This window comes from Pygocentrus nattereri, chromosome 1 (assembly GCF_015220715.1).
Source record: "Pygocentrus nattereri isolate fPygNat1 chromosome 1, fPygNat1.pri, whole genome shotgun sequence".
In the NCBI taxonomy this organism is placed as follows: Eukaryota; Metazoa; Chordata; class Actinopteri; order Characiformes; family Serrasalmidae; genus Pygocentrus; species Pygocentrus nattereri.
In genome coordinates this window covers 32,869,124-32,894,868 of record NC_051211.1, presented here as the reverse complement: position 1 = coordinate 32,894,868, position 25,745 = coordinate 32,869,124, and the positions used below count along the sequence as shown (strand labels likewise).

The 25,745-nt window shown below is 38.5% G+C and overlaps 1 protein-coding gene across 2 annotated transcripts in view; it reads left to right on the top strand.

Moving 5' to 3' along the window:
- The window catches only part of LOC108433189 (thyrotropin-releasing hormone-degrading ectoenzyme), a 358,559-nt gene that overhangs the window by 261,362 nt on the left and 71,452 nt on the right, over window positions 1–25,745 (top strand). For both annotated transcript variants that reach the window (XM_037542868.1, XM_017707605.2), the window contains one exon: window positions 18,945–19,033. In XM_037542868.1, coding sequence (XP_037398765.1) covers window positions 18,945–19,033 — 89 coding nt within the window. The remainder of the gene's footprint in view (window positions 1–18,944; window positions 19,034–25,745) is intronic.

Sequence of the window (25,745 nt, the reverse complement as noted above, 5' to 3'; positions counted from 1 at the left end):
GTATGATGTTGTTTACATCATTGTTGTTGCTGTACAAAGAAATCTAGGTATTTCCAAAACAATAATTATACAGGAGAAGGCAAAAATATTCTTAATGTTTAATGCAAGTTCATGTAAAGAGGATGTATATCAAGTGAATTTGGAGCATCTCTAACAGTCCATGATATTCTCACACAATGTAAAGGACAGATACCGTGTTTAAAAGACATGTTCACTCCTGATTAACATTTCAGCAACCTCAACTAAAAACACCTTGACATGGAACATGGATATGAAGCATTTGAATATTTGGCAGAATATTCTATAGGATATTTGAAAATGAAAACATTTGCCTGTTGCAGCCTTAGTTTCTGGTGGCATGCAGCTCAGAGAAAACAGCAATCAATAGATTCAAAACTCCCAACACAGCAACTGTATGTCCATTTCACCATTATTTGTGCAACTCTTGATCACTTCAAGGTGTAAAAGGCCACCCTGACCCATGCAGCAGCAATTTACAAGCAGCAGTGATTCACCAGTTTACAAACTACAGGTTTAGATTATTAGAGCACACTGCTTGGTCAGAGATTGGTCAGACGTATTTATTTCTAACACATGTAATGATTACAATCAGTTGTTGCAGTCAAGGTACCATGTTAGGCTGTCCACACCAGAGTTTGGGTTTTTTTCTTTTGGTTCTAATGGCTTCACATTTGCAGTGGCTAAAGGACACCAAACGTGGGTATTTGTTGACTGGCCAGAAATTATTTTAATTGCATACAAGTGCACTGCCCTGCGACCCAGGAGTATAAGTGGGTTAGCGGTAACATTATGGCATGCATTTTGGCTTGTAGTTGGATAACTGGAAGTAGTGGATCTGGTGGATCTGGAGGTTGAAGCAAGTTTAACTTAGACAGGCTTTCTGATTGACTCAGCTTCACAAAGCTTTACAAGCACAGATGTTGTTAACTCATTTCACAACACAGAGTTAACAACTTTCTATTAATACAGGTTTAGATGCTCAGGCTGTGTTTAATCCTTGTGACAATGGCACATGAAAGCATGATGTTTATGTCCAACAGCCAAGCACATGAAACATGGAGGAGAAGAAAGATGGAAAAGAAATCATACTACCAAAATATACAGAGATTAAAGCATTTATAACTGTTAAAAGCAACGCTGTCATTACTGCCACATGGGTTAGACAGAACTAAGCTTAACGCTAGCTGAGTAAGCAAAGAACACTACATCATGAGACCGCTGGATTGAGAATGCTGAGAAGGTTATCAGTTATTTACACTGTAACTTTTAGAATCCCAAAGGACCAATTATTATAACAATAAGATTATTATATAATTTAGACAGCTTGTGGTAGGTGTTGTTATTAGTTAGCATATAATGTTACATCACATCTGCTGGCAAGACGCAAGTGCAAAGCAATTAGCATCTTAATTAAGGCCCCCAAAAGGATAGAGGCAGCCTTGAATGTACCAATCAGGTCACTAAGGCAACACTAAGGCAATCCATATGCCAAAATCAAAGGAATTGCTTTGTCATTTTATTGTCATTTTAAGAGTTTCAGGACAGGCAGATTATGCAGAGAATAAAGCACTGATCTGCTACCAGAAGCTAGCTGGTGCTGCTAGATGATACAGACCACCTAAAACGTATTCTCACCAGTAGCCAACTGAATCAGGGTTCACTCAGAAGCTGGAGGAGTTGCTCACTAAGCTGGCAGTCTACAAGGACAAATGCTATTGAGATTAAGCTCTTGGGTGAGTGCGAGTGACATGTTATGCAATGTGATGTATCTTATGATGTTTGTAGCGTATAATGTTGGTTCTGTTCATATTTGTGTTTGGAACTGAACAGGTCAAGATATGCAAAGAAGCATTGTATGTATAATATCTTATTGTATTACATAGAACCTCTTCTGTGGCTGCATGACTTTTTCATATCTGAGTAATTTAGTGATCCTAATTCACTCCAGCGTCAATACTAGAGGAAAGTGAAAGTAATTAAAAGAAAGTGAGTGTCTCCACAACCCATTTATAATTCATCAAAGGAAGGTCAGGTGAGCGTTTCAGAGCTCCTGACACAAATCGCTCCGGACTGGCGCTTAATTAAAATTACATTTGAGTGCCCATTTTTTGTCTTTTTTTTCTTTACAATTAAAAAACAAAATGTATCGTTCACTCTTGTTCACATCCAATGTTCTGACCACCCCAATCCCCCCAACCCCCCCGCCCCCCCGACCATTTCTGATTTCCGCAAAGACGATCACACCCTCACAGCAGTCGTGGTCAAAATAAATAAGTAAATCGAATTAGAGGTTGGAGGCACAAATTGATTTCCTCGTCACCTGCGGAGCTGCATGACTCTAACAGGGGCGATGCAATTACTCGCCTTAATTACGTTAGCCTCCACCCCCTCCCACTCCCCCACACCCTGCCTACCTTAGGATCTGAGGCAGATTTGAGTGCGTTTCATTGTGCTCAGGTAGCTGTCAGACCACACCAGGTGCTGTTATTGAAGCGTAATTGCGTGGAGCTCCAGTGCGATTACTCAGATTGATATCAGTGGGGGACTTCTAGGGTCAGCTGATTTACACAGCAGCTGGTCACACACACATGCTTCCCAGCAGCCAATAAATATATCCTATAGCACTGTGATCAGTTATGAGACTTCATTTGGTGATGCTGTCACCTTGGTCTAAAGCAGAGAGTCAACAAATGAGCCATTTAATCTGGTATTTTTCAGCTGTGTAGTTATTGCACAAGCTGCCTGCAAGGCAAGAACACCACCTATCACTTGGTAATAACATTATGAAACATTTTTTTGAGCTTCAGCTCCAGAGGTGGGCTCGGAATAACAATCTGCTTGAGACATTTCCTTTAGTCCCTGTGTTTGTCTCAAATAACAGAAGAAAATACAAGCACATTCATAATTCATAGTATCTTAAAATCACATCTTGCATGTATTGTAATGCAGTCAGGGTTGAGTAGTAGCTGATAACATAGTAAACAGTAAGTAACAGTAAGATAAGATAGTAAAAAAGCGTACTCCAGTAAATTGTTGTTCATTCTCTATTTCTAGTTGTTTTGTAACCTGCTAAAAACACCAGCACAGACCAGCACCAGAATGAATTCCATACTGGTCAATGCTAGTTTATTGGTCTAGCACTAACATGACTGAGATTTCAGGATCCTCAGGACATCACCCCTCCTTCTTGCCAGCAATTAGCAACATCATAAGCCAACATTTATTATGTTAATTCACAGAGAAGCTCTGAGGCAGCAGCTCTGTGGTGCATCCAGAAAGCCTACTAGTACTAGTAGTAACATCTCTCTTTCTCTCCCTATGTTTGTAAATATATAAATATATAATATACTGATTGTTGATCGTTGTTGTTAGTGTAATATCTCCATATCTTCATCAGTATATTTGATTTTCTACAGTCAATTAAAAATAAAAATGTTTTGCACCGCATCTATTTGTTTTATCATTATATATATATATAATATATATTATAATATTTTTATTTATATATATATATATATATATATATATATATATATATATAAGAAATGTGCTACTATGTGCCTGTGCGTTATAACCTTCTCTCTCTCTAGTAGTCTACTACTTTGTCAATGTACTGTAACAAGGGACAGACAGACAGACAGAACCACCGCCACAGATTTACATCGGTGAACCATGATCACGGGTCCATATCATTATCGCCTTTCCATATCGTTGTTGTGTATGCATGTCATTAGCTACAGGGGGGCAGCTTTCCCTTACGAACATTTCCGTAGCTTTAGTCATTCTAGTACAGGAGCCATGAGCATCCAAAACCCAACATTTTGCTGGTGATGAACACATTAACTTCCATTGCTGCTGACCAGCATAACAGCATCCAGTATACAAAATGAGCTGTTTTGGCTGGTTGCTGGCTGTGCTGGTCTATGCTGGATTTACAAACAGGATAAGTTTAGTAAACTGCTGTTAGGTAATTCCAGCAACCTGTTAGCTAATTCTAGCAAACTATCTCTTGCAAACCGTTGTTGGCATCTATAAAACTGTTTTTAGACATTTCTAGTAAACTGTTGTTAGCTAACTCTAATACGTCAGCAGACAGTTGTTAGCTATTTCTAGCAATCTGTTAGCAAACTGTTATCTGAATCTGGCAACGTCCACTTCTTTATCTAGCCATAGAAGTCACTGGTGTTACTGATTGTTCACACATAAGAAAAGTAACACCAGAGTGAGTAACACCAGTGACATTTTAATGAAAATCCATCCATGTTGTCAGCTCATGGAAAACTCACTACAATATGTAAGTTAATGCATTTGTTTTCCATGTTCTTACAGTTACCTAAGAATTAGGTCATACCAGTGACTTCCATTAAAAGCTTCATATGAAATCATGAGCTGAATGAGAAAGTTTCTGAAAAGAGATAGTGGACTTACCATGTGCTTTTTCTTACATATTTAGAAAATAGGTAAAAAGGAAGTCAAGTGGTCATCAGTGTCATTTTTATTTCAAAATAAGAGATTTTTTTGTTATGCAGTAACACCAGTGACACCACTCTGGGGACCACAAAGTTCATTATATATTTTATAATATTTATTCGCCATTTAAATCACATATTTCATAGTCGTATATAGATTATTGCAGCTAAAACTGCAGAAAAACATGTTTTGTACCTCAAAATGTGGCATTCACCCTTTACACATGACTGTGAGGATGAGCACTTGTGGTGCTTAGAATTCTATATAATTGATTTAAAAATCAATATTGGTAAAGTGATGGCTCAAGAAGGTGTAAATTTTAAAATAACATTGTTTTATTTTAAAATACAAACTAATTGTAGCATGTTTTTGAAGTGTATATCTGTAAACACTAGGGACTGGTTCTTGATAGTCTCTTGCTGGTGCTAGTTTAACTGACTGACCAGCATACAAGCATCCAAAACAAAGCATATGTGGCTTTTGCTGGTGACCAGCCAGGCTGGTCTGTGCTGGTTTTTCTAGCAGGGAAAGTAGTCAGAACTTTAAATTCAGGCTTAGGCATATCCAAACATCTGACTGGTACTGCAGTTGCATGCAAATTTTATCTAACCAATTCCAAATTCAGGCTCACACAGAGAAACCATATCAAATATAGTGCTCGCTGACCACCTCCTGTTTATGCTGGGGGTCTAGGGGAGGCTCTAATATGCTGTAATTAAGGAGTATTTAGGCAGATGTGTGTTCCCCTGGTTTAAGGAGAGATGGTGATGGTTTAAAAATGGGGTTTGAGCATGTTTGGGTCTGGTTGCTTTGCTAGAGCTTGCAGCTTCCCCATGGGCCTCATTATCCCCACACCCTGCTCTCATAGAGTGGTGACTGGAAAGGGCCTCACACTAACAGAGAAAGCTAAGCAGGAAGCAGAGAGACCAGTGCAACGAAGGTAGAGGGAGGAAAAATCCTCTCAGCAAGAAAGCAGCCATACTGAAGGTGAAATGTGGACTTAGCTACTATTCCATTTCTTGCAGGAATGAATTTGTATGTCTCAGAGGAGCTCAGTCACAGCAGATATTTATGAATATATCGGTGTGAAAAGATTTACTGATGTGGAGCCACCACTTTGTTGCACTTTTGTTCTTGGCCTTGAGGTTGGAGCAAGTTGGGAGTGGTGTTATTTCCTTTACTTTAATGTTAAGCTCTTTATGCAGAGACGTTAGGGTGAACAGAGCAGAGGACATCTAAAAGAAAGGACGTCCATAAAAAAATACTAGCTAGGTGTTTCTTGGTAAAAGATGTTCCTGAACCCATGCATGCATGGCAGGAGACCACAGGGGCCGAACCCCTGCACCTTTTGTCTCAACATTAAATCTTATTTGATGAGCTCTAAATTCTTAATATCCCACTAGGCAAAATCAGTGTGAAACTTAAAATTATTCCTGGAGGCACAAATCAAATCATCAAATCAAATTTATTTGTAGCACTTTTTACAACTGATATTGTCACAAAGCAGCTTCACAGAATTCCAAAAAAGACAAAGTTTTAACAAGAATGTAAAAACCCCCAGGTAAGCAAGCCAGGGGCGACAGTGGCCAAGAAAACTCCCTCAGAACTGAGGAAGAAACCTTGGGAGGAACCAAGGCTCACATCTTGCTCTGGTCAGACTACCTACAAATGATTATACTACTAATATTAATGGCAGTAGTATTAGTTGAAACCAGTAGAAATAGCTAGGAGTCTGAAAACTTCAGTGTAGTTTTCTGGGCAGCTAGTCCAAGGCAGGTGGCAGGAGCTGGGGCGTGGGCAGCTGGTCTGAAGCGGGTAGCAGGAGGGCTCGACAGTCAGTCGTCCTTCAGTGTCCGGCTGGACATGTGTGCGGTCGTATACTCGGAAAAATGGCCGGGGCGATGGAATTACTTTTATTGTGTTTGCTTGTATGTAAAACAGGGAATGTGAACATTTCCAGAGTGTGGCTAATGATTCCGGCAGATCTGACTATGACAGCTTAACTAAAAGGAGAGAACCAGAAGGACACACAGACACAGCAGCACTCTGAAACAGTTTGGCATCCCTCCGCTCCACCATTTATAAACCTGAGTGATCGCATGCGAGCAGCGGGACAACAGCACCAGCATCTCAGTTTACTACAATTCCCTGTGTCCATGGACCCCTGGATCTTTATCTAATGCCTTTATCTAAGAGGGAACATTACCTACCAAAAGCTAAACTGAACAAGTGAGTTTTCAGCCTAGATTTAAAGATTGAGGCTGTGTCCGAGTCCCAAACATTTTCTCGAAGATCAATCCTGAGTTTGGGGAATTCCCCCCAGCTGAAGCTTTCTGAATTCTAGGAACTATTAGTAAGCCAGCACTCTATGATCTGAGTAATCGTGATGGCTCATAATAGGAAATAAGGTCTTGCAGGTACTCAGGAGCAAGCCCATGTAGGGCTTTATACATCAATAAAAGAATTTTATAATCAATACGGAATTTAACAGGCAGCCAATGAAGTGATGATAGCACTGGACTGATATGATCAAGTTTTCTAGTTTGGCTACCCTGGCTGCAGCTTTTTGGACTAGCTGAAGTTTGCTTAAATTCCTGCTCATACAACCCCAATTCCAATGAAGTTGGGACGTAAATTAAAAATTAAAATAAATTAAAACAGAATACGATGATTTGCTAATCCTTTTCAATCTATATTCAGTTGAATACACTACAAAGACAAGATATTTAATGTTAAAACGGATAAACTTTATTGTTTTTTGCAAATATTCACTCATTTTGAATTTGATGCTGGCAACACCTTCCAAAGAAGTTGGGACAGGGGCAACAAAAGACTGGGAAAGTTGAGGAATACTCAAAAAACACCTGTTTGGAACATTCCACAGGTGAACAGGTTAATTGGAAACAGGTGAGTGTCATGATTGGGTATAAAGGGAGCATCTCTGAAAGGCTCAGTCATTCACAAGCAAGGATGGGGCGACCACCACTTTGTGAACAACTGCATGAGCAAATAGTCCAACAGTTTAAGAATAACGTTTCTCAATGTGCAAGTGCAAGGAATTAAGGGATTTCATCATCTACAGTCCATAATATCATCAAAAGATAGAATCTGGAGAAATCTCTGCAAGTAAGCGGCAAGGCAGAAAACCAACATTGAATGCCCGTGACCTTCGATCCCTCAGGCGGCACTGCATTAAAAACCCACATCATTCTGTAACAGATATTACCACATGGGCTCAGGAACACTTCAGAAAACCATCGTCAGTGAACACAGTTTGTCGCTCCATCTACAAGTGCAAGTAAAAACTCTGCCATGCAAAGTGAAAGCCATATATCAACAATACCCAGAAACGGCGCCGGCTTCTCTGGGCCCGAGCTCATCTGAGATGGACTGACGCAAAGTGGAAAAGTGTCCTGTGGTCTGACGAGACCACACTTCAAATTGTTTTTGGAAATCATGGAAATTGTGTCCTCCAAGCCAACAAGGAAAACGACTGTCTGGATTGTTATCAGCACAAAGTTCAAAAGCCAGCATCTCTGATGGTGTGGGGGGGTGTTAGTGCCCATGGCGTGGGTAACTTGCACATCTGTGAAGGCACCATTAGTGCTGAAAGGTACATACAGGTTTTGGAGCAACATATGCTGCCATCCAAGCAACGTCTTTTTCAGGGACGTCCTGCTTATTTCAGCAAGACAATGCCAAGCCACATTCTGCACAGTGTTACAACAGTATGGCTTCATAGTAAAAGAGTGCGGGGACTAGACTGGCCTGCCTGCAGTCCAGACCTGTCTCCCATTGAAAATGTGTGGAGCATTATAAAGCGCAAGATATGACAACAGAGACTGTTGAGCAACTGAAGCTCTACATCAAGCAAGAAAGGGAAAGGATTCCACCTACAAAGCTTCAACAATTAGTGTCCTCAGTTCCCAAACGCTTATTGAGTGTTATTAAAAGGAAAGGTGATGTAACACAGTGGTAAACATGCCCCTGTCCCAACTTCTCTGGAACGTGATGCAGGCATCAAATTCAAAATGAGTGAATATTTGCAAAAAACAATAAAGTTTATCCGTTTGAACATTAAATATCTTGTCTTTGTAGTGTGTTCAATTGAATATAGGTTGAAAAGGATTTGCAAATTGACCGTATTCTGTTTTTATTTATGTTTTACATGACGTCCCAACCTCATTGGAATTGGGGTTGTACATCCTGACAGTAGTACATTACAATAGTCTACCCTAGAAGTAATAAAGGCAATTGCTAGTGTGTCAGTTTTGGTTACATTTCCAGCAACATTAGGAAGCTGTGCAAAATGTAAAGAAAGCAGAATAGAGTGATGTGCAAATGTAACAAGACAGAATGACGCAGACGTTCACAGGTAAAAGTAGAATGAGAGGCTTTACTGATGAAAACACAATCCAAAATTTTCAATAAACAGGCATAGATCAGATCTAAAAGGGCAAAAAACACAGAAGCACAAACATACAGGCAAACAATCCAAAAGGGTCAGGCAAAAGGAAAGCCAAAAACAGGGCAAAAAGTCAGAACAACAAATAGATATGAAACCTCAGCAGCTCTCCATACAGAAGCAATATCTCGTAAATAACCTATCCTGCATCATCATACTAAACTAATCAATGAGCTGCAGGTGGACATGATCAGTACTCTGGAGAGCTAGAGCACTGATTGGAGCCTGAGAGTGAGGCAGGAGTCATGTGATCCCCCAGGGGGTTCTGGGAGATGAAGTCTAAAGAGACCTCAGAGCTGAAGGGAGTCGTGACAAATAATTTAAACCCTATACTTATTTGAAAATAGTACAAAGACAGTGAATCAAATGTTGAAACTGAAAAATGTACATTTTTGAAAAATATATGCCCATTTTAAATTTTATCCCACTAACATGTTTCAAAAAATTTGGGACAGGGACAACAAAGTTGTGTAGTGGTAAAAAAAAAACTGGCGGTCATTAACTTGATGAAATGAGCATCCGAGAGACACTGAGTCTGTCAGTGAAAGACAATGCAATAATTCAAGAACAATGTTTCTCAGTGTAAAATAGATTATTTCTTCATTTATGGTACATAATATCATTAAAAGATTCAGATAATCCAGAGAAATGGCTGTATGCAAGAGACAAAGCTGAAAACCAATACACTGTGATCTTCAAGCGCTGCATTAAAAACAGTTATGATTTTCTAGTGGAAATCCTAGACACTGTGGACTGGAGGCCACTCGACCTGTAGCGCAAGTTCCAAATCCAGTAATCATGATGGTTTGGAGGTGCATTAATGCACATGGCATGGGTGACTTGCACAGCTGAGAAAATAAGATCTTCATACAGAATTCTACAATATTGAAGTAAATTAATCAATAATGGTAATCAATAATAATTTAAAAGCTGCTTTTTGGGTTTACTTGTGCTGTCTTAATCTTATATTAAAATTAGTTGATCAGAAATGATGATCAGAAACATTTGAATGTGACAAATATGCAAAAATAGAAGAAATTAGGTGAGGGGCACTTTTTTACAGCACTGTATTTTATTTATTTATTTATTTTTTTGCTCTTGAATCAGTAATGTGAATTCTTTTGATGTTAAATAAATCTTACGCAGTGCAGCTTTAAGACAATTCAGTTCCACTCCAACTCCACTAAGGCTCTTATGTTAACAAACTAAAACCAAGCTTTTAAAGGCTCCTTAGACCACACCATGTCCGCCAGATTTTGCTGCCACCATTTGCCATCCATGTCTGTGAAAAAAAGAATGAGATTAGAACTGGACATGCCCTCGTTGAGTAGCAAAAATGGCAGGGATCCCAGATTGCCTGCTGAAACACTAAAAGCACTGTGCTGGCCAAAGTAGTTATCTGCAAGGTCACAAAAACCCTACTGAAAATGTTCCATGGACGTGTGAAAAAATGTGGTAGCTGGCATGTGCTAGCCTTCATTATCCTATGTACTGTGGAACAAAGAAACCAGACCAGTCGTTCAACCCATTTCCCATTCATTCACCACCTTCTTAGAAACACTTTGTATCTCTACTCATTCTATTTCTTTGCTTTGAAGGACCCTACACTTTGATTGTGTTTCTTTTTTATTTAATATCTACATTTTGCAGTTAATGATTGAAAATTATATTTTGTCACTACCAGAACAATTTCTAACACTAAAAAACTTGGCTAATTCTAGTGAGTTTCAGCATTGATAATTTTAGCTAATTTTAAGCACCATTTAAAAATGCAAGCCAGTACATGATTAGCAAATGCAGTTTTGAAGAGTTGTACACAGATAAATTCAGAAAAATATATATGTACAGTACTGTGCGAAAGTATAAGGCATCTAAGCTCATTTTTAAACAATTTACCTCAGCAGTGAGTTTATCACCATATACAATATATTATAATATATATATATATATATATATATATATATATATATATATATTTACTGAAGCACTGATTGGTCAAACCATGAGCTGCTTTTTAACTACATATGATACTGTAATACTGGGTTTCCTCAAGGAGAGGTTTGAAAATGGTTAAACAAACACATTCACATCCATATATATATATATATATATATGACTAAGACTTTCGCACAGTACTATAAATACACTTTTTTGCAAAAAGTATTCGCTCGTCTGCCTTCACACACATATGAAATTGAGTAAGATCCCATTCTTAATGCATAGGGTTTAATATGATGTCAGCCCACCCTTTGCAGCTATAACAGCTTCAACTCTTCTGGGAAGGCTTTCCACAAGGTTTGTTTATGGGAATTTCTGACCTTCTAGAAGGACATTTGTGAGGTCAGACACTGATGTTGGACAAGACGGCCTGGCTCGCAGTCTCTGCTTTAAAGGTGTTCTATCAGGTTGAGGTCAGGACTCTGTGCAGGCCAGTCAAGTTCTTCCACACCAAACTGGCTCATCCGTGTCTTTACGGACCTTGCTTTGTGCACTGGTGCACAGTCATGTTGGAACAGGAAGGGGCCGTCCCCAAACTGTTCCCACAAAGATAGGATCATTTAATTTTCCAAATCTCTTGGTCTGCTGAAGCATTAAGAGTTCCTTTCACTGGAACTAAGTCCGAGCCCAACTCCTGAAAAACAACCCCACATCATAATTTACAACAAACAAACAAACCTACAATAACAAACTTTACACTTGGCACAATGTAGTCAGACAAGTACCGTTCTCCTGGCAACCACCAAACCCAGACTCATCCATCGGATTGCCAGATGGAGAAGCGTGATTCATCACTCCAAAGAACACGTCTCCACTGCTCTAGAGTCCAGTGGTGGTGCTCTACGCCACTGCATTTGACACTTTGCATTGTGCTTGGTGATGTAAGGCTTGGATGCAGCTGCTCGGCCATGGAAACCCATTCCATGAAGCTCTCTACGCTGTTCTTGAGCTAATCTGAAGGCCACATGAAGTTGGAGGTCTGTAGTGATTGACTGCAGAAAGATGGCGACCTCTGCGCACTTTGCACCTCAGCAACCGCTGACCCCGCTCTGTCATTTTACATGAACTAACACTTCATAGCTGAGTTGCTGCCATTTTTAATCTTCTACTTTTGTAGTTTGTAGAAGCAGTCTCCATGTCTAGGTGCTTGGTTTTATACACTTGAGGCCATGGAATTGGAATTGGGGTTGTATTACTATCTCATGCCTTGGATTTAAATAGATCATAACATGATCCATCTAAATATATAAGGTCTAAATAGTTTTGCGCTCAATTTATTTGTCTAATTATGTAATAAATAATAGTGTAATCGCTGACCGTAGTGTCTGTAGTCAGTGCTTGGTTGAGAGTGGTCCACCACCCAAAAATATCCATCCAAGGTGGTCCAAAACTGACCATTGATGAAGGACTAGAGGACAGCTTACACAAGCTGTGCATCTACACATGGGCCACAGTCTCTAATTGTACACCAACAAGGTGGAACTACAAGGGCACTGTTTCTGATAAAGTGGCCAGTGAGTGTAGCTTCAAATAATGCCGGGCCTAAAATCTAAGGCTAATTAATCTCTTCTTGCAGAATCTCTAAGCATGGGTGAAACATTAACTTAAGCTCCCTCCCCAATATTTGAGCAATCATAACACGCAAGTAAATGAGCCATAAGGTGTTATTACTACACAGTATAAATAATGTTTCCATAGATGACTCTATATGATCGTGATGTATGCTGATTATCATGATCCACAGCATTGCCATTACTGCTGCAATGCATACAATAGATTTCCAATCTCTCCTCTTGTTCATTTACACTGATGAAGACAGATCTGTGTGTGTATGAGTGTGCATGTGTGTGCAATTCCATTTTCATACACACAGATGGTGGTATGATCACTGCAACTCATAAGTGTGTTTTCTCTGCACTCTTCCACTACAGCCTTACTGAGTATTTCCCTATGTGCTCTCCCCACAAACATATGGCATTGTTTTTATTGTGTTGTCTAATTGGCTTCATAATGCATAATCACATGCATAATACTTTCCCCAGTGGTACTAGTTTCCCCTGAAAGGCAGACAGCGACCTTGTTCAAACTTTCATGCGGTTCTTAGAAACTTCCCCAGTAGTCTCAAGACCCAATTCTGTGGCCTTAAAGCTTCAGCTTAGGTGAAAGGCAAAGTTACACCACCTCTCCCATTACTTCAAATGTGCAAATGCATGTTTAGTGTCCAAAGTTTGCTTTTTTAGCTCTGGAGCTATGAGGCTAATGTAGCTAACAAGTAATGGAAGCTTATCCCACCATTGGCTTTGTGAAAGCTATATGCAACATGGCACACTTACCTTAATCCATAAACTATCTATAAAGATGGATAAAACTACATTGCATAGCTAAAATGAGTAGGTTTCATCTTGAAGTCTATACTTTGTCCATATTTGTAAAGAACAGTGTGCCATACAGTGTCAGAAACTGCAAATATATTTGGGGGTACTTGACAAGGTTCAAAGCACTGCTGTGATGATATAAGCATTAGCATGATGCTTATTAATGAACTTAAAATTCCGTTACATTAGCTTCATAGCTTCAGTGCAAAAGTAAATAAGCAAACTTCACACACCAAACGTTTTGTGAATCTTTGACTTTGTTTTGTGTAAAGGAGGTGGGGGAAGCCTATAAACCCTGTCTTTAAACCATTTTCAGACCCTTACCTATAAAAAAAGGGAAAAAAAATTGACTGTTAATATTATGACTTAATAACAATTACTATAAATGATACAGTATATACTATGACTTATTTAGTATCTACTATGAATTTTTCAGTGTGTGCTATGAATTATTCAGTAACTAAAATGAATTACTCAGTATCTACTATTGATTAATCAGTTACTGCTGTGAATGATTCATTATGCGCTATGAACTATTCAGGAACCACTATCAATAATTTAGTGTCTACAATTAATTATTCAGAAATGGCTTTAAATTATTCAATAGATATTGTTGAATAATCAGTAAATATTATGAGTTATTCAGTGTCTATCAAAATTAATAAACTATTATGGGTTATTCTGTACTAGACATTATTTAGTAACTTCTTTGAATTAATTAGTGTTTACTATTAATTACTCAGGAGCTATTATTGATTATTCTGTTCCTTCTATCAATCATTCAGTGTATATTATTTACTAACTACTATAAATTGTTGACTACTACAAAATTGTAAATAACTATAATGAAACTAATGTGTAATTCCAGTAGTTATCAGAGTGAGGAACTGCTGTGTAGAGCCACATACAGAGATTAAGAGATGAAGCCTTGTCCTGGCCTACACAGCATTCCAAATGGAGATACATCATTCAAAGTAAAAATATAGTCCTGGAATAGGCATAAAACCCTCAGTAAAAAACAACCCCTACATTTTAAGGGGTTAAATATATTTTTTGTCAAGTAATTTGCCCCTCTGACCTGAAAAGCCTGAATTTTGTTGATCATTCTAAAATCAAATTACACTTCCCTCCGGGTCCCTGGTGACCAAACACATTAGCCACATGGGCATCTGGACTCATGAAGGCGGATAATTGGCATAATTAAATAATCAAAGGTCTCGATTCAGACAGGCACAAAAGGCTGTAGATTGTCGGGCTCGGTGGGACTTCATATTGCACCGTAATGACATTAATTTCTCAGCCGCGGGTCCGGCCATGGCTTTCTTTCTGCTTGTCTGAGGTAATTCGGTCTGGCAGGCCGCAGACCATGACCACCTGGGTGGCAGACATTTTGACAGGCTGAGGGTACGAGAGGGGCACGTGTGTATGTATGACAGCTGTCAGAGATGGTTTGAATGAATGTGTTTAGCTTACAGACACACATACAGACATATGGCACAATTGCCTCATTACTGAATGATGATGAAGAACATGACAAGTAAATGTACACTGCATGATGCAAACTCACTGAGTATATGTATGAATGTGTGTGTGTGTGTGTGTGTGTGTGTGTGTGTGTGTGTGTGTGTGTGTGTGTGTGGGGGGGTGGGGGGGGTGTGTGTTTTACAACTTGTGAGTAGATGATATCGGGCTCCTCTGGGGGCAGCAGTCATCTCATGTGTTTTTAATTGCGTTGCATTGCCTGCTGATGAGACATTTTTTTCCATAGAGGTGAATGAAGCCCTGCTGACTGAATGTGCTAGGGCTTACATTCATGTCTTTGTTCTTGGTTTGTGCTGAATGGTTGACCACATAATTTCTGTGTAACATGCACTGCCTTTCAAGTGTCTGAGGACACCTATGCTTCATCCAACTTTGTCCAACCTGGATAATCTTGAAGATTATGTCTTTTTCAACCTTCATTCATTGACGCTACAGAGTAGGGAAAAAGCATAGAGACTACTGTAAGCAACAAGCTAACCAGTTAGTGTTGGTGACATAGTGTCAGGTACACTCTGATCGGTGCTGCATTTTAAATGCACGTCTGTGTGCCGGGTTTTTATCAGTTTGTAGCAATAATATTAGACCTTCTTATGATTTTGCTGTTGGACTTACCAGTTTTTTACCAGGGCAGTTTATTTACATGAGACGGTTTTTGCTGTAACACAGTTTTGCAAATCACTTGCTCCTAACTGTTATTCCTAAAATAGTTTGTTGTTTTTCACCAACCACTCCCTCTCCTCTCAATACTGGCAGTTTTTGACCATATTGAGTGATGAAACCTACCAGATTGTCTGGCTTCATCCAAAATCACATACTGTACTACACATAGTATATCGTCACTGTGCAAGGAAAAGCAACAATACACTATGTGATTTTAGAGCATTTCTGTGTCTGTTAACCATGAAATTTAAAAATGGAATTTAACACAACCTAAAGGACACGTCATTTGTTGAAATGGTATAGAAAAATAAAATCAACAGAAATGGAGATGCATGGTTTTCTTTGGACAGCAACAATATCTATTGTCCTGAATGTACTACTAATAAGGATTAAGAGACACTTACTAGTCCCACAGTGTGAAAATTTCACCTCCACATTTAACCCATCTGTGCAGTGAAACACCTCATACACACTAGTGAACACACCCACTAGGGGGCAGTGAGCACTCTTGCCCAGAACACTCAGGGAACAGTTGGGAGTTAGGTGCCTTGCTCATGGGGTTTGTGACAATGTATTACATACTGTTACATATAAACAGTGACAGACCATATTAACATAGAACAATAAACTCAGACTGTCCAATGTTATAGATAACAGTATATCAAATGATGTCAGAAACTTTATAAATAATATAATCCTTTATTTTTCCCACCACAGGGAAATTCACAAATCAGTGTTAGATTATTGACAGTTATGAAATGTGTGGCCACACCTTTCTGGCTCTGGTACCCACGGTGACAAAGCTTACCCGGGATCATAAACCAAGAGTATGCTTCTCCTGCGAGCAAGCTGTGAAATACAGGTCCCGGGAGGTCCATAGCATATACTGAAAATTTTCCCAATTTCCCACTCATGTCACTCATTTCCTAAACTGTGAGATCAGTTAATATGAGGAGGAGCACATTACCAAACTAGAAAAGAGCATTTCCAAAAGAAGATTTGTTGCCCTCAAAGCTACCAGCAGCACTGCTACGGTGAGTCAGCAGCTACCCAGTGTATGTTCCCGTGCCTTCTTCTTATAATCATTTTTGAAAGGTAGTTTGTTTTTTCTCTTCTTCAGGGACAGTGCCAGCAAACAGTTATAAGCAATGTTTGTGCATAGAGCCCTACTTAATCCTTCTGTTTTGTTCAGCTGTAAGGAACAGCAGTAATGTTCCTGGATCAGATTGACCCAATGCATGTTTGTCAAGTCAAGTCAAAGTTTAGTTATATTGCACTTTTTACATCAGGCATAGTCACAAAGCAGCTTTATCGAAAATCGGGGTCCAAGCCCTCCACGAGCAAGCCAGTGGTGATAGTGACAAGGAAAACCTCTCTAAGAGTAGGAGGAAGAAACCTTGAAAGGAACCAAGACTCAAAAAGTGAATCCATCCTCTTCGGTTCAAAACCTGGTAGCAAAATAATAACATAACAGCAACATAATCAGAGAATAAGGTTTTACCCTTAATATAAATTAAAGATTAAAATAGAGAAAAGGGGAAAAACAGCCTGTCATTGGACAGAAGTATTTATCTCAGGCAATGATAACTGATGACTACAATTAGACGCCTATCAGAGTGACAATAGAAACAGACCTGTAAATAGTAACTACTGTTAGAAGCGTATCAGAGAGAACCATGAACGTCAATGACCATGTTTAACCATCCAAAGAAAAACATTTATTTTCACCTTAAACTTTATCTTTAGCTCAATTAATGTCAATTTTATCAATACTTAGTGTAATTTAAATGAAGATCTAAACTAGACTAACTCCTTACAGATCATGGTTCACTCATTTTTCAAATAATTTTCAGACAGTTTTTTTCCTGTACATTGGCTGGGTTGGGAGGGACTAGGCAATCACACTGTGTCAATCTAAAAATGATGTTTTTACCCTTGGTAGCTTCCACTCTCACTGCTGGGTCAAATTGGCCTGAACATTATTTGTGCAATATAAACAGGCAGGTGGGGTGCCAACACATTAAATTAGTCATTTTCCATTTACATGTACATTACACTAATGAAGCCCAGCAGAAAAGGTTTAATGCTCCATAGACAATTAAAAATATTTTTTTCCTATATTTTTAAACTTTGAAATGGGTCAGTTAGACCAGCAATATAACAGGAGGGTTAAAGAAGGTCATTCCCAGTGTGTGTGCCCCTCCTCTTGAGTTATGATAAGGTTTTACAATAGAGGAAATGAAATGCAAACACATAAATCTCATGCAAACCTCAAAAGTAATATAAAATCATGCCTGAAACACTGGTATGATTTTCAAGGTTCTGTGACAAACCAGTTGCAACTTGGTGTGGGTCAGACTGATCTATCACCCTGGTCGCCGTCCATGAGGAAGGAGGACCAATCAACAGATAGGAACCCATGTGATGGGTACTGGGAGACTTTCTGTGCCTAAATGCCACAAATTTCACATTGAGTTGTGAATCTGGGGCTCGTGACTTCTAGTCACTAACTTCTGATTTGGTGCTTCTGGCACTGATTGATCTCACTCTGAACCTTTCTTAGAGACAATACATGTAAAGGTCTGGATCTTGTGAGCTATTTCTTCCCAGAAAAACTGATCAGTGACTGATGATAGCGGCCAAGTTTCTCAGTTCCACCAAAGGGACAACTGAAGCGAATATACATATAGCTTTCCTTTCCAATATGGTCATGGTGGCAAGTCTCAAGACACTGCAAACCCTCTCAAGCCTAATTTGGTGTACAATCAAATAGATGTGTTTATTGTTGTATGCCATCTTTTCATGCTGACATAATTCATATTAACCAGTCTTATGTCTGGTTTTCATTTCAGGCATTTTAATAGTACTGTCTCATTTGATTTTACCTGTTTACCTAATTTCTGCTATTACTTTGGTTCAATAGATTCATTTCACACATATACTGCATTACTCTTCTTACTAATGGCTTTATTATTAAACATGCATGTGCATCTTGTATTGCTGAAGTTCTCACAGCTCTCACAAAATTCCCACTATTCCTAGTGTTCCTAGTGTTATGTTTCCATGGGGTTAACTGTCAAATGTACCTCATTCTGGAGCTACTTCATCCTGTTGGATTGGTTACTGGTGTTACTGTTATTAATGCTAATAATTTAAAATTTTTGATAATACCTTAATTAATGGTAATTAATCATTTCCCACATCTCCTACACAGGCATGCAGTTGAATGATGCTGATTGGTGGGGAATAAGTTTCCTGTACTTAGCAGCATTAGCCCCATAGCTCCAGCTCAAACTGCAGACATCAGTAATGCCTCGTCCATTTGACCTCATTTGTAGTGCAGGGGAAACTGTATACATTTGATTTTTCACCAAACTTTCCCTTTAACTCTCTAATTCTTTTCTCTCTTTCAGCTTCCAGTGGCAGATCCCGCTGACACTTTCAGTGGGAAACTCCAGTCACATATCGTCTGAAACTATCATCTGGGTCTCTAATAAAACAGGTAAGCCTTAACCTGCGTTCCCCTGACAGCACATACACACACAGACACACACATACACACTGTAGAAGAATTTGGAGCCGTATCTGATTCTCCAGCATGTTTTCATGTACACTGACAGATTCAGGGGAGAGGGTACTGTCACAGTTTCAATACAGTAAGGGTCTGTCTCTGTTCTCTCTCAATCTGACATAACTGTCCCCTCTAGGGTTTACTGTCTGATCGCCAGCTAGTAATATGAGTGTTTTTAGCTGAAGCTATGCCTCAGGGCAGAGCAGTTGTACTTTAAAAGGTTCTGGCACTCTTACAAGAACTGTACTATTAACTCTTAGAAGTCTGGAGCTGTTCTTATAGATTTGCTATTTTAAGGTGATCATATGATTCCATTAGTACTTACATAAAGAATTACATTTACATTTGTTTTATATTCTGTATCAAAAAAAGGTTTCTACAGGTTTGTTCCATGTCAGCAAATAATATTACCATGGCAAAAATGCAAAGAATAGTTCACTTTTTCTCAAAAATCAAGTCAAAAATAATCTTATAAAATAAAAATTTCACCTCTTGTGCTTATAAAAACTGTGATATGAAGGGAAAGTTTAGAAACTGTAAATTCTCCACCTGTTTCAGTGAGCCACCAGAGAGATATAATAAATATGTCCACTAATTACATAGCCAAAATATCATTCATCATTCATGATTTATTTTTACAGGACTGATTTCTAACCACTCTTCATCCCATAGAAGCTGAGTTTGCTCTCTTTCAGACTAAAACATGCAAATGACCCCTTTTCTGATTGATGTGCTTCATTTGATGTTCACATACATTAAACTGCACAGAAACAACACTCCATATCGCTTTGACATGATTTGGCGAGGGAAACTGCCTGTAAGCTGAATGGGTTAGATGTATATGTGTTTATGGCTGTGACATCACATGCATAATTACTTCAAAACAGCCTGTTTTTGCAGCTTAGTTTCCATTTATAGACTGTCCTTTTTATGGATTTCAGAGTGAATGGTACATCTTAAAATATTAGCAGTGTTTACATAATACCTAAATGTTTGCATAAAACACTTTGTAAAAAACACAATTTGATTTCCATATTATTCCATATTATTGGTTTCCATAATATGTGGATCTTTTTAATATTGCATGGGTTGAAATGATCAATCACAATGAAAACTGCTATAAGCTGAATGGGCAGTCAAATTTAAATATGTTCATAGTCATGACATCACAACCACAATTCCTGTCTTTGTAGCTTTGTTTCCATATACAGTCCATATGTGGACTGACATATGTGGTTTATATACAACCCCAATCCAATGAAGTTGGGACATTGTGTAAAACATAAATAAAAACAGAATACAATGATTTTCAAATCCTTTTGAACCTATATTCCATTGAATACACTACAAAGACATGATATTTAATGTTCAAACGAATAAACTTTGTTTTTTGAAAATATTCACTCATTTTGAATTTGATGCCTGCAACATGTTCCAAAGAAGTTGGGACAGGGGCGTGTTTACCACTGTGTTACATCACCTTTTTTTTTTAACAACACTCAATAAGTGTTTGGGAACTGAGGACACTAATTGTTGAAGCTTTGTAGGTGGAATTCTTTCCCATTCTTGCTTGATGTTCAGTTGCTCAACAGTCCGGGGTCTCCATTGTCATATTTTGCGCTTCATAATGCGCCACACATTTTCAATGGGAGACAGGTCTGGACTGCAGGCAGGCCAGTCTAGTACCCGCACTCTTTTACTACGAAGCCACTCTGTTGTAACACGTGCAGAACGTGGCTTGGCACTATCTTGCTGAAATAAGCAGGATGTCCCTGAAAAAGACGTTGCTTGGATGGCAGCATATGTTGCTCCAAAACCTGTATGTACCTTTCAGCATTAATGGCGCCTTCACAGATGTGCAAGTTACCCATGCCATGGGTACTAACACACCCCCACACCATCAGAGATGCTGGCTTTTGAACTTTGCGCTGATAACAATCTGGACAGTCCATCTCAGATGAGCTCGGGCCCAGCAAAGTCGGTGGCGTTTCTGGGTATTGTTGATATATGGCTTTCACTTTGCATGGCAGTTTTAACTTGCACTTGTAGATGGAGCGACACACTGACAATGGTTTTCTGAAGTGTTCCTGAGCCCATGTGATAATATCCGTTACAGAATGATTCGGGTTTTTAATGCAGTGCCGCCTGAGGGATCGAAGGTCACGGGCATTTAATGTTGGTTTTCTGCCTTGCTGCTTACTTGCAGAGATTTCTACAGATTCTCTGAATCTTTTGACGATATTATGGACTGTAGATGATGAAATCCCTAAATTCCTTGCAGTTGCACATTGAGAACGTTGTTCTTAAACTGTTGGACAATTTGTTCACGCAGTTGTTCACAAAGTGGTGAAGCTCGCTCCATCCTTGCTTATGAACAACTGAGCCTTTCAGGGATGCTGCCTTTATACCCAATCATGACACTCACCGGTTTCCAATTAACCTGTTCACCTGTGGAATGTTCCAAACAGGTGTTTTTTGAGCATTCCTCAACTTTCCCAGTCTTTTGTTGCCCCTGTCCCAACTTCTTTGGAACATTTTGCAGGCATCAAATTGAGAATGAGTGAATATTTGCAAAAAACATGAAAATAAATTGAAAATAAAGTTTATCCATTTGAACATTAAATATCTCGTCTTTGTAGTGTACTCAATTGAATATAGGTTGAAAATGATTTGCAAATCATCATTTTTTTTTTTTATGTTTTACACAACGTCCTAACTTCATTGGAATTGGGGTTGTAGTAGAACATTTGATTTCCATTATATTGGCCCTTTAATGTTGAATTATTCCCTGCTTTTGTTATCACCTTTGATATATGTAACTTGTAAAGGTCAATGGTACATTTTTATTCTCTAGTTATCTCAAAAAGAAACATAAAAATTTTTCACAGGTCTGTTTCATCTGTATTGCTGCCTCTACACCTCCTAAATGCTTTCGATCTGAGACTCGCAAGCTTCTTTTGTTAATGCATTTCTTCAGAAATGCATTTTTATTCTGCACAGTGGCTACGCGAGGAATAGCCCCGTGTCGGCCATCGTTCTCTTTAATCCCGTTCCATTCCTTTGCTCCCCCGGGAAGAGGAGTGAGAGAGAGAGTGAGAAAGAGAGAGAGAGAGAGACGGATGATCCGTGGCTGGAACCACATCATTTGGGGCCAGTTACATTCTAAAAGGCTGAATTCAATTTAGCCTTCGACTTCGTCTCCGCGGTTCACCACTGAAAAGGTCTCTGCTGTGTGTCACTGTTTAACTGGCCCCTCTATTCTCACACAGTGAACTGGGAACAATGACTATTAGGCTCAAAAGCGAAGCTGTAGGGGATCCGGTGGAGACGCTCCATTTATATGCATCATTTCCTGGGCTTGACTTCACCAATCTGCCCGCTGGTGGGCTCAACACAGTTTGGATGGCTAGAGATGTTAAATGAGTGTCCACCAAGCAGTCGGAACTGCTCAACCGGCACATTTGTTATCCCTGAAAAAGCCTGAGTCAAAGCCCTTGTATAATACAATATTATAGGAAAAGTACACAGCACTCACATGAGATAAAATGTCTGTGGCCTTAACAGAGCCAAATATATTCTCCATTTCAGAGTGAGACAAATTAATCACACATTAATTGCAGGAAAATAGGGCTGCATGTGTAGTAATAATAATAATAAGAAGAAGAAGACATAGAAGAAGAAGAAGAAATTGTATTATGCATTTTATCACAGGTAAGTCTGTTATTAGGCATGATGCAGGGCCATGGTATATAATGGACCAGTGGTGCTTGAAAGTTTGTGAACCCTTTAGAATTGTCTATATTTCTGCATAAATATGACCTAAAACATCATCAGATTTTCACACAAGTCCTAAAAGTAGATAAAGAGAACCCAGTTAAACAAATGACACAAAAATATTACACTGGGTCTTTCGTTAATTGAGGAAGATGATCCAATATTACATATTTGTGAGTGGCAAAAGTATGTGAACCTTTGCTTTCAGTATCTGGTGTCATTGCAAATGTGGTAGATTTATTGATTGTTTTTGCTCAAATTTGATTTCCAATTGGATGATTTAATGCCTTTAAAAGCAGTTACAAAAGGTCTTGTACAATTCTCTGCTGTACACAGAAATCAACCCAGTCTGGAATGAGGGGAGAACAGCCAGCACTTTTAAGATTTGTTATGAGATTGGTCCTGGTTACAACTTACCTGTTTGGACAAAGTAATAAAGTTTTATGAAAGTCAGATAAAAGAAATTATGTTAATGATAGAGAGAAAAAAGTAAATGATTTTTCTCATTAATGTTATAAGGTATTACATATGTTCATAATGTAATGTAATGAATTATTACATTATCAGTAAAAATCATATTATTTATAAATTATCAGGTGTATATTATCAGTTAAGTCATTGTATATATGTCAGTATATATGTTTCGATTGTATTACACTTTTAATCAAATTAATTGCAAAATCGTATTACATTTCTGGCCATTATAACATTATTGGGAAATTAGTATGTTATTGTCTTCTACAGAGTAAGCCCCCGCTTTGCTTTCAGAACAGCCTAAATAGTATGCAACCTGAATAGCCATAGCATGAATTCAGCAAGATGCTAGAAACATTCCATGTTTCCATCCCATGCAGTCATGCTGACATGACTGCATTTTGTATTTGCTGCAGATTTGTCAGCTGCACATTCATGCTGTAAATCTCCTGTTCCATCGCATTCCCAAAGGTGCTCTACTGGATTCTGATCTGATGACTGGGGAGGCCATTGAAATACACTGAACTCATTGCCAGTTTGAGATTATTATATCACTTGTTTTTTGTGACAAGGCCCATTATCATGCTGGAAGTAGCCATTAGAAGATGACTAAATTTTGGCCATAAATGGAACTAAATGGTCAGCAACAATACTCAGAATAACTGTGGTATTCAAATAATACTTTGTTGGTATTAGCAGATTTAATCTGCTAATAATTTGTTGGTATTTAGCAGAGTACCAGAAAGCATGAGCATGCGTCCACTGTAGACTCGAATTCCTGTTCTTGGCTGACATGATGTGATCTGCTGTTGTGGCCTATCCAGCTCAAAGTTTAACATGTTTTCTTTCTGTTAATGTATTACTGTAGCCTTCCTGTCAGCTCAAACATGTCTGGTCATTCTCCTCTGACCACTCACATCAACAAGGTTTTTTCTGGATCCTTCTTGTTTTTCATACCATTCAGAGACTGTTGTGTGTGAAGATCAGCAATTTCAAAAATACTCAAACCACACCATCTGGCACCAACAGCAATGCCACAGATAGCATGCTGTGATGGTTGAATGTGAACATTAATTAAAGTTCTTGATCTGTGTCATCAAAATTGTATCCTTTCAGGTGCTTCCACTTGATTGACTGATAAGCAATTGTATGACCAGACTTTTTGCTGAGCAGAAGTCAGAGACAGTCCTTCATTTTATTTAATTTCCAGTCAGAACAGCCATTAAGTTATTCATTTGTCAGGAAAAAGCAGAAACATAATAGACTTAGCAAAAAATAAACAGAAGCCTCAACAACTTAATATAATACCAAATGTTTCACTCTTTACCTTAATTACAGCTTCTATTCTTTTTGAGAGACTTGCTTTCAGTTTTTCAAAGACATTTGCAGGTAAATAAAGTCTTACAAGTTGCATTTTCTTTCTTTCTTTTTTTTTTCATGATTCAAATAATCCCAAACACATTCAGTGATGTTGAGGCCTGGACACTGGGATGGTCTGTCCATCATTCTGGGAACACCAGCAGCTTCTTTGTTTCATTTGCACATTTTGTTTCATTTCCTTACTTGGTAACAGCTTCTTGACAGCTACACATCCTTTCAGACTCACAGTGTCGAGTTGTCCTTTCAAAGTGGAAGGACGGACACAAACACCTGTGGATTTTTAAAAAATCTGAAATGAGTGGAGCTCGATTTTCTCCTCTTTCTCAAACATTTTCTTTTTCTCGAGCCTATTTCTCTCTTATCCTTTAATATTTTTGAACCCCTTTCCTTATGCAAGTGGATTATCCTCAGTCTAATCTCCTTAGAAATATCTCCTGAAAAATAAATAGCTTGTATTTAACAGCCTAAATAAATTTAAAGTTGGTCTCTCATTTTTACACAATGCTTTATACATACTTAGCGATTCAATATATCCATACAAATCTAACAAAATACAGATAGATAAATCTAAAAATACACCTTCACTTGTTATAAGATCAAACAATTTAACAGACCCCAGAATGCAGAGTCCAAATGAAGAAGAATGAAATTCATTCACCGACATTAATGACTCAACATAACTATAATTAATTAAGCAATTCCGTTATTGCCTTTAAATAATTATGTAATCCAGATTAAATGCATTGCAAAACTACAAGTCCAGACTTAGGAACAATACTGTCAGAGTATCAGGACCTTCTAAAAGGCATCAATTCTTCCCTGAGGCATGGCTTTAGCCAAGAACAGGGCTGTTAGTGGCTGAGGATCAGAAAGCAAACGCTGCAGGGGACAGATATGTCAGTTATGCCTTAAGAAATGAACTGAGATAGACCCTTCCTGGCGGAGCTTTAAAGGGCCGATATCATGGAAAACCAAATGTTCCTGTCTTTTTTATTATTATTATTATTATTCTTTT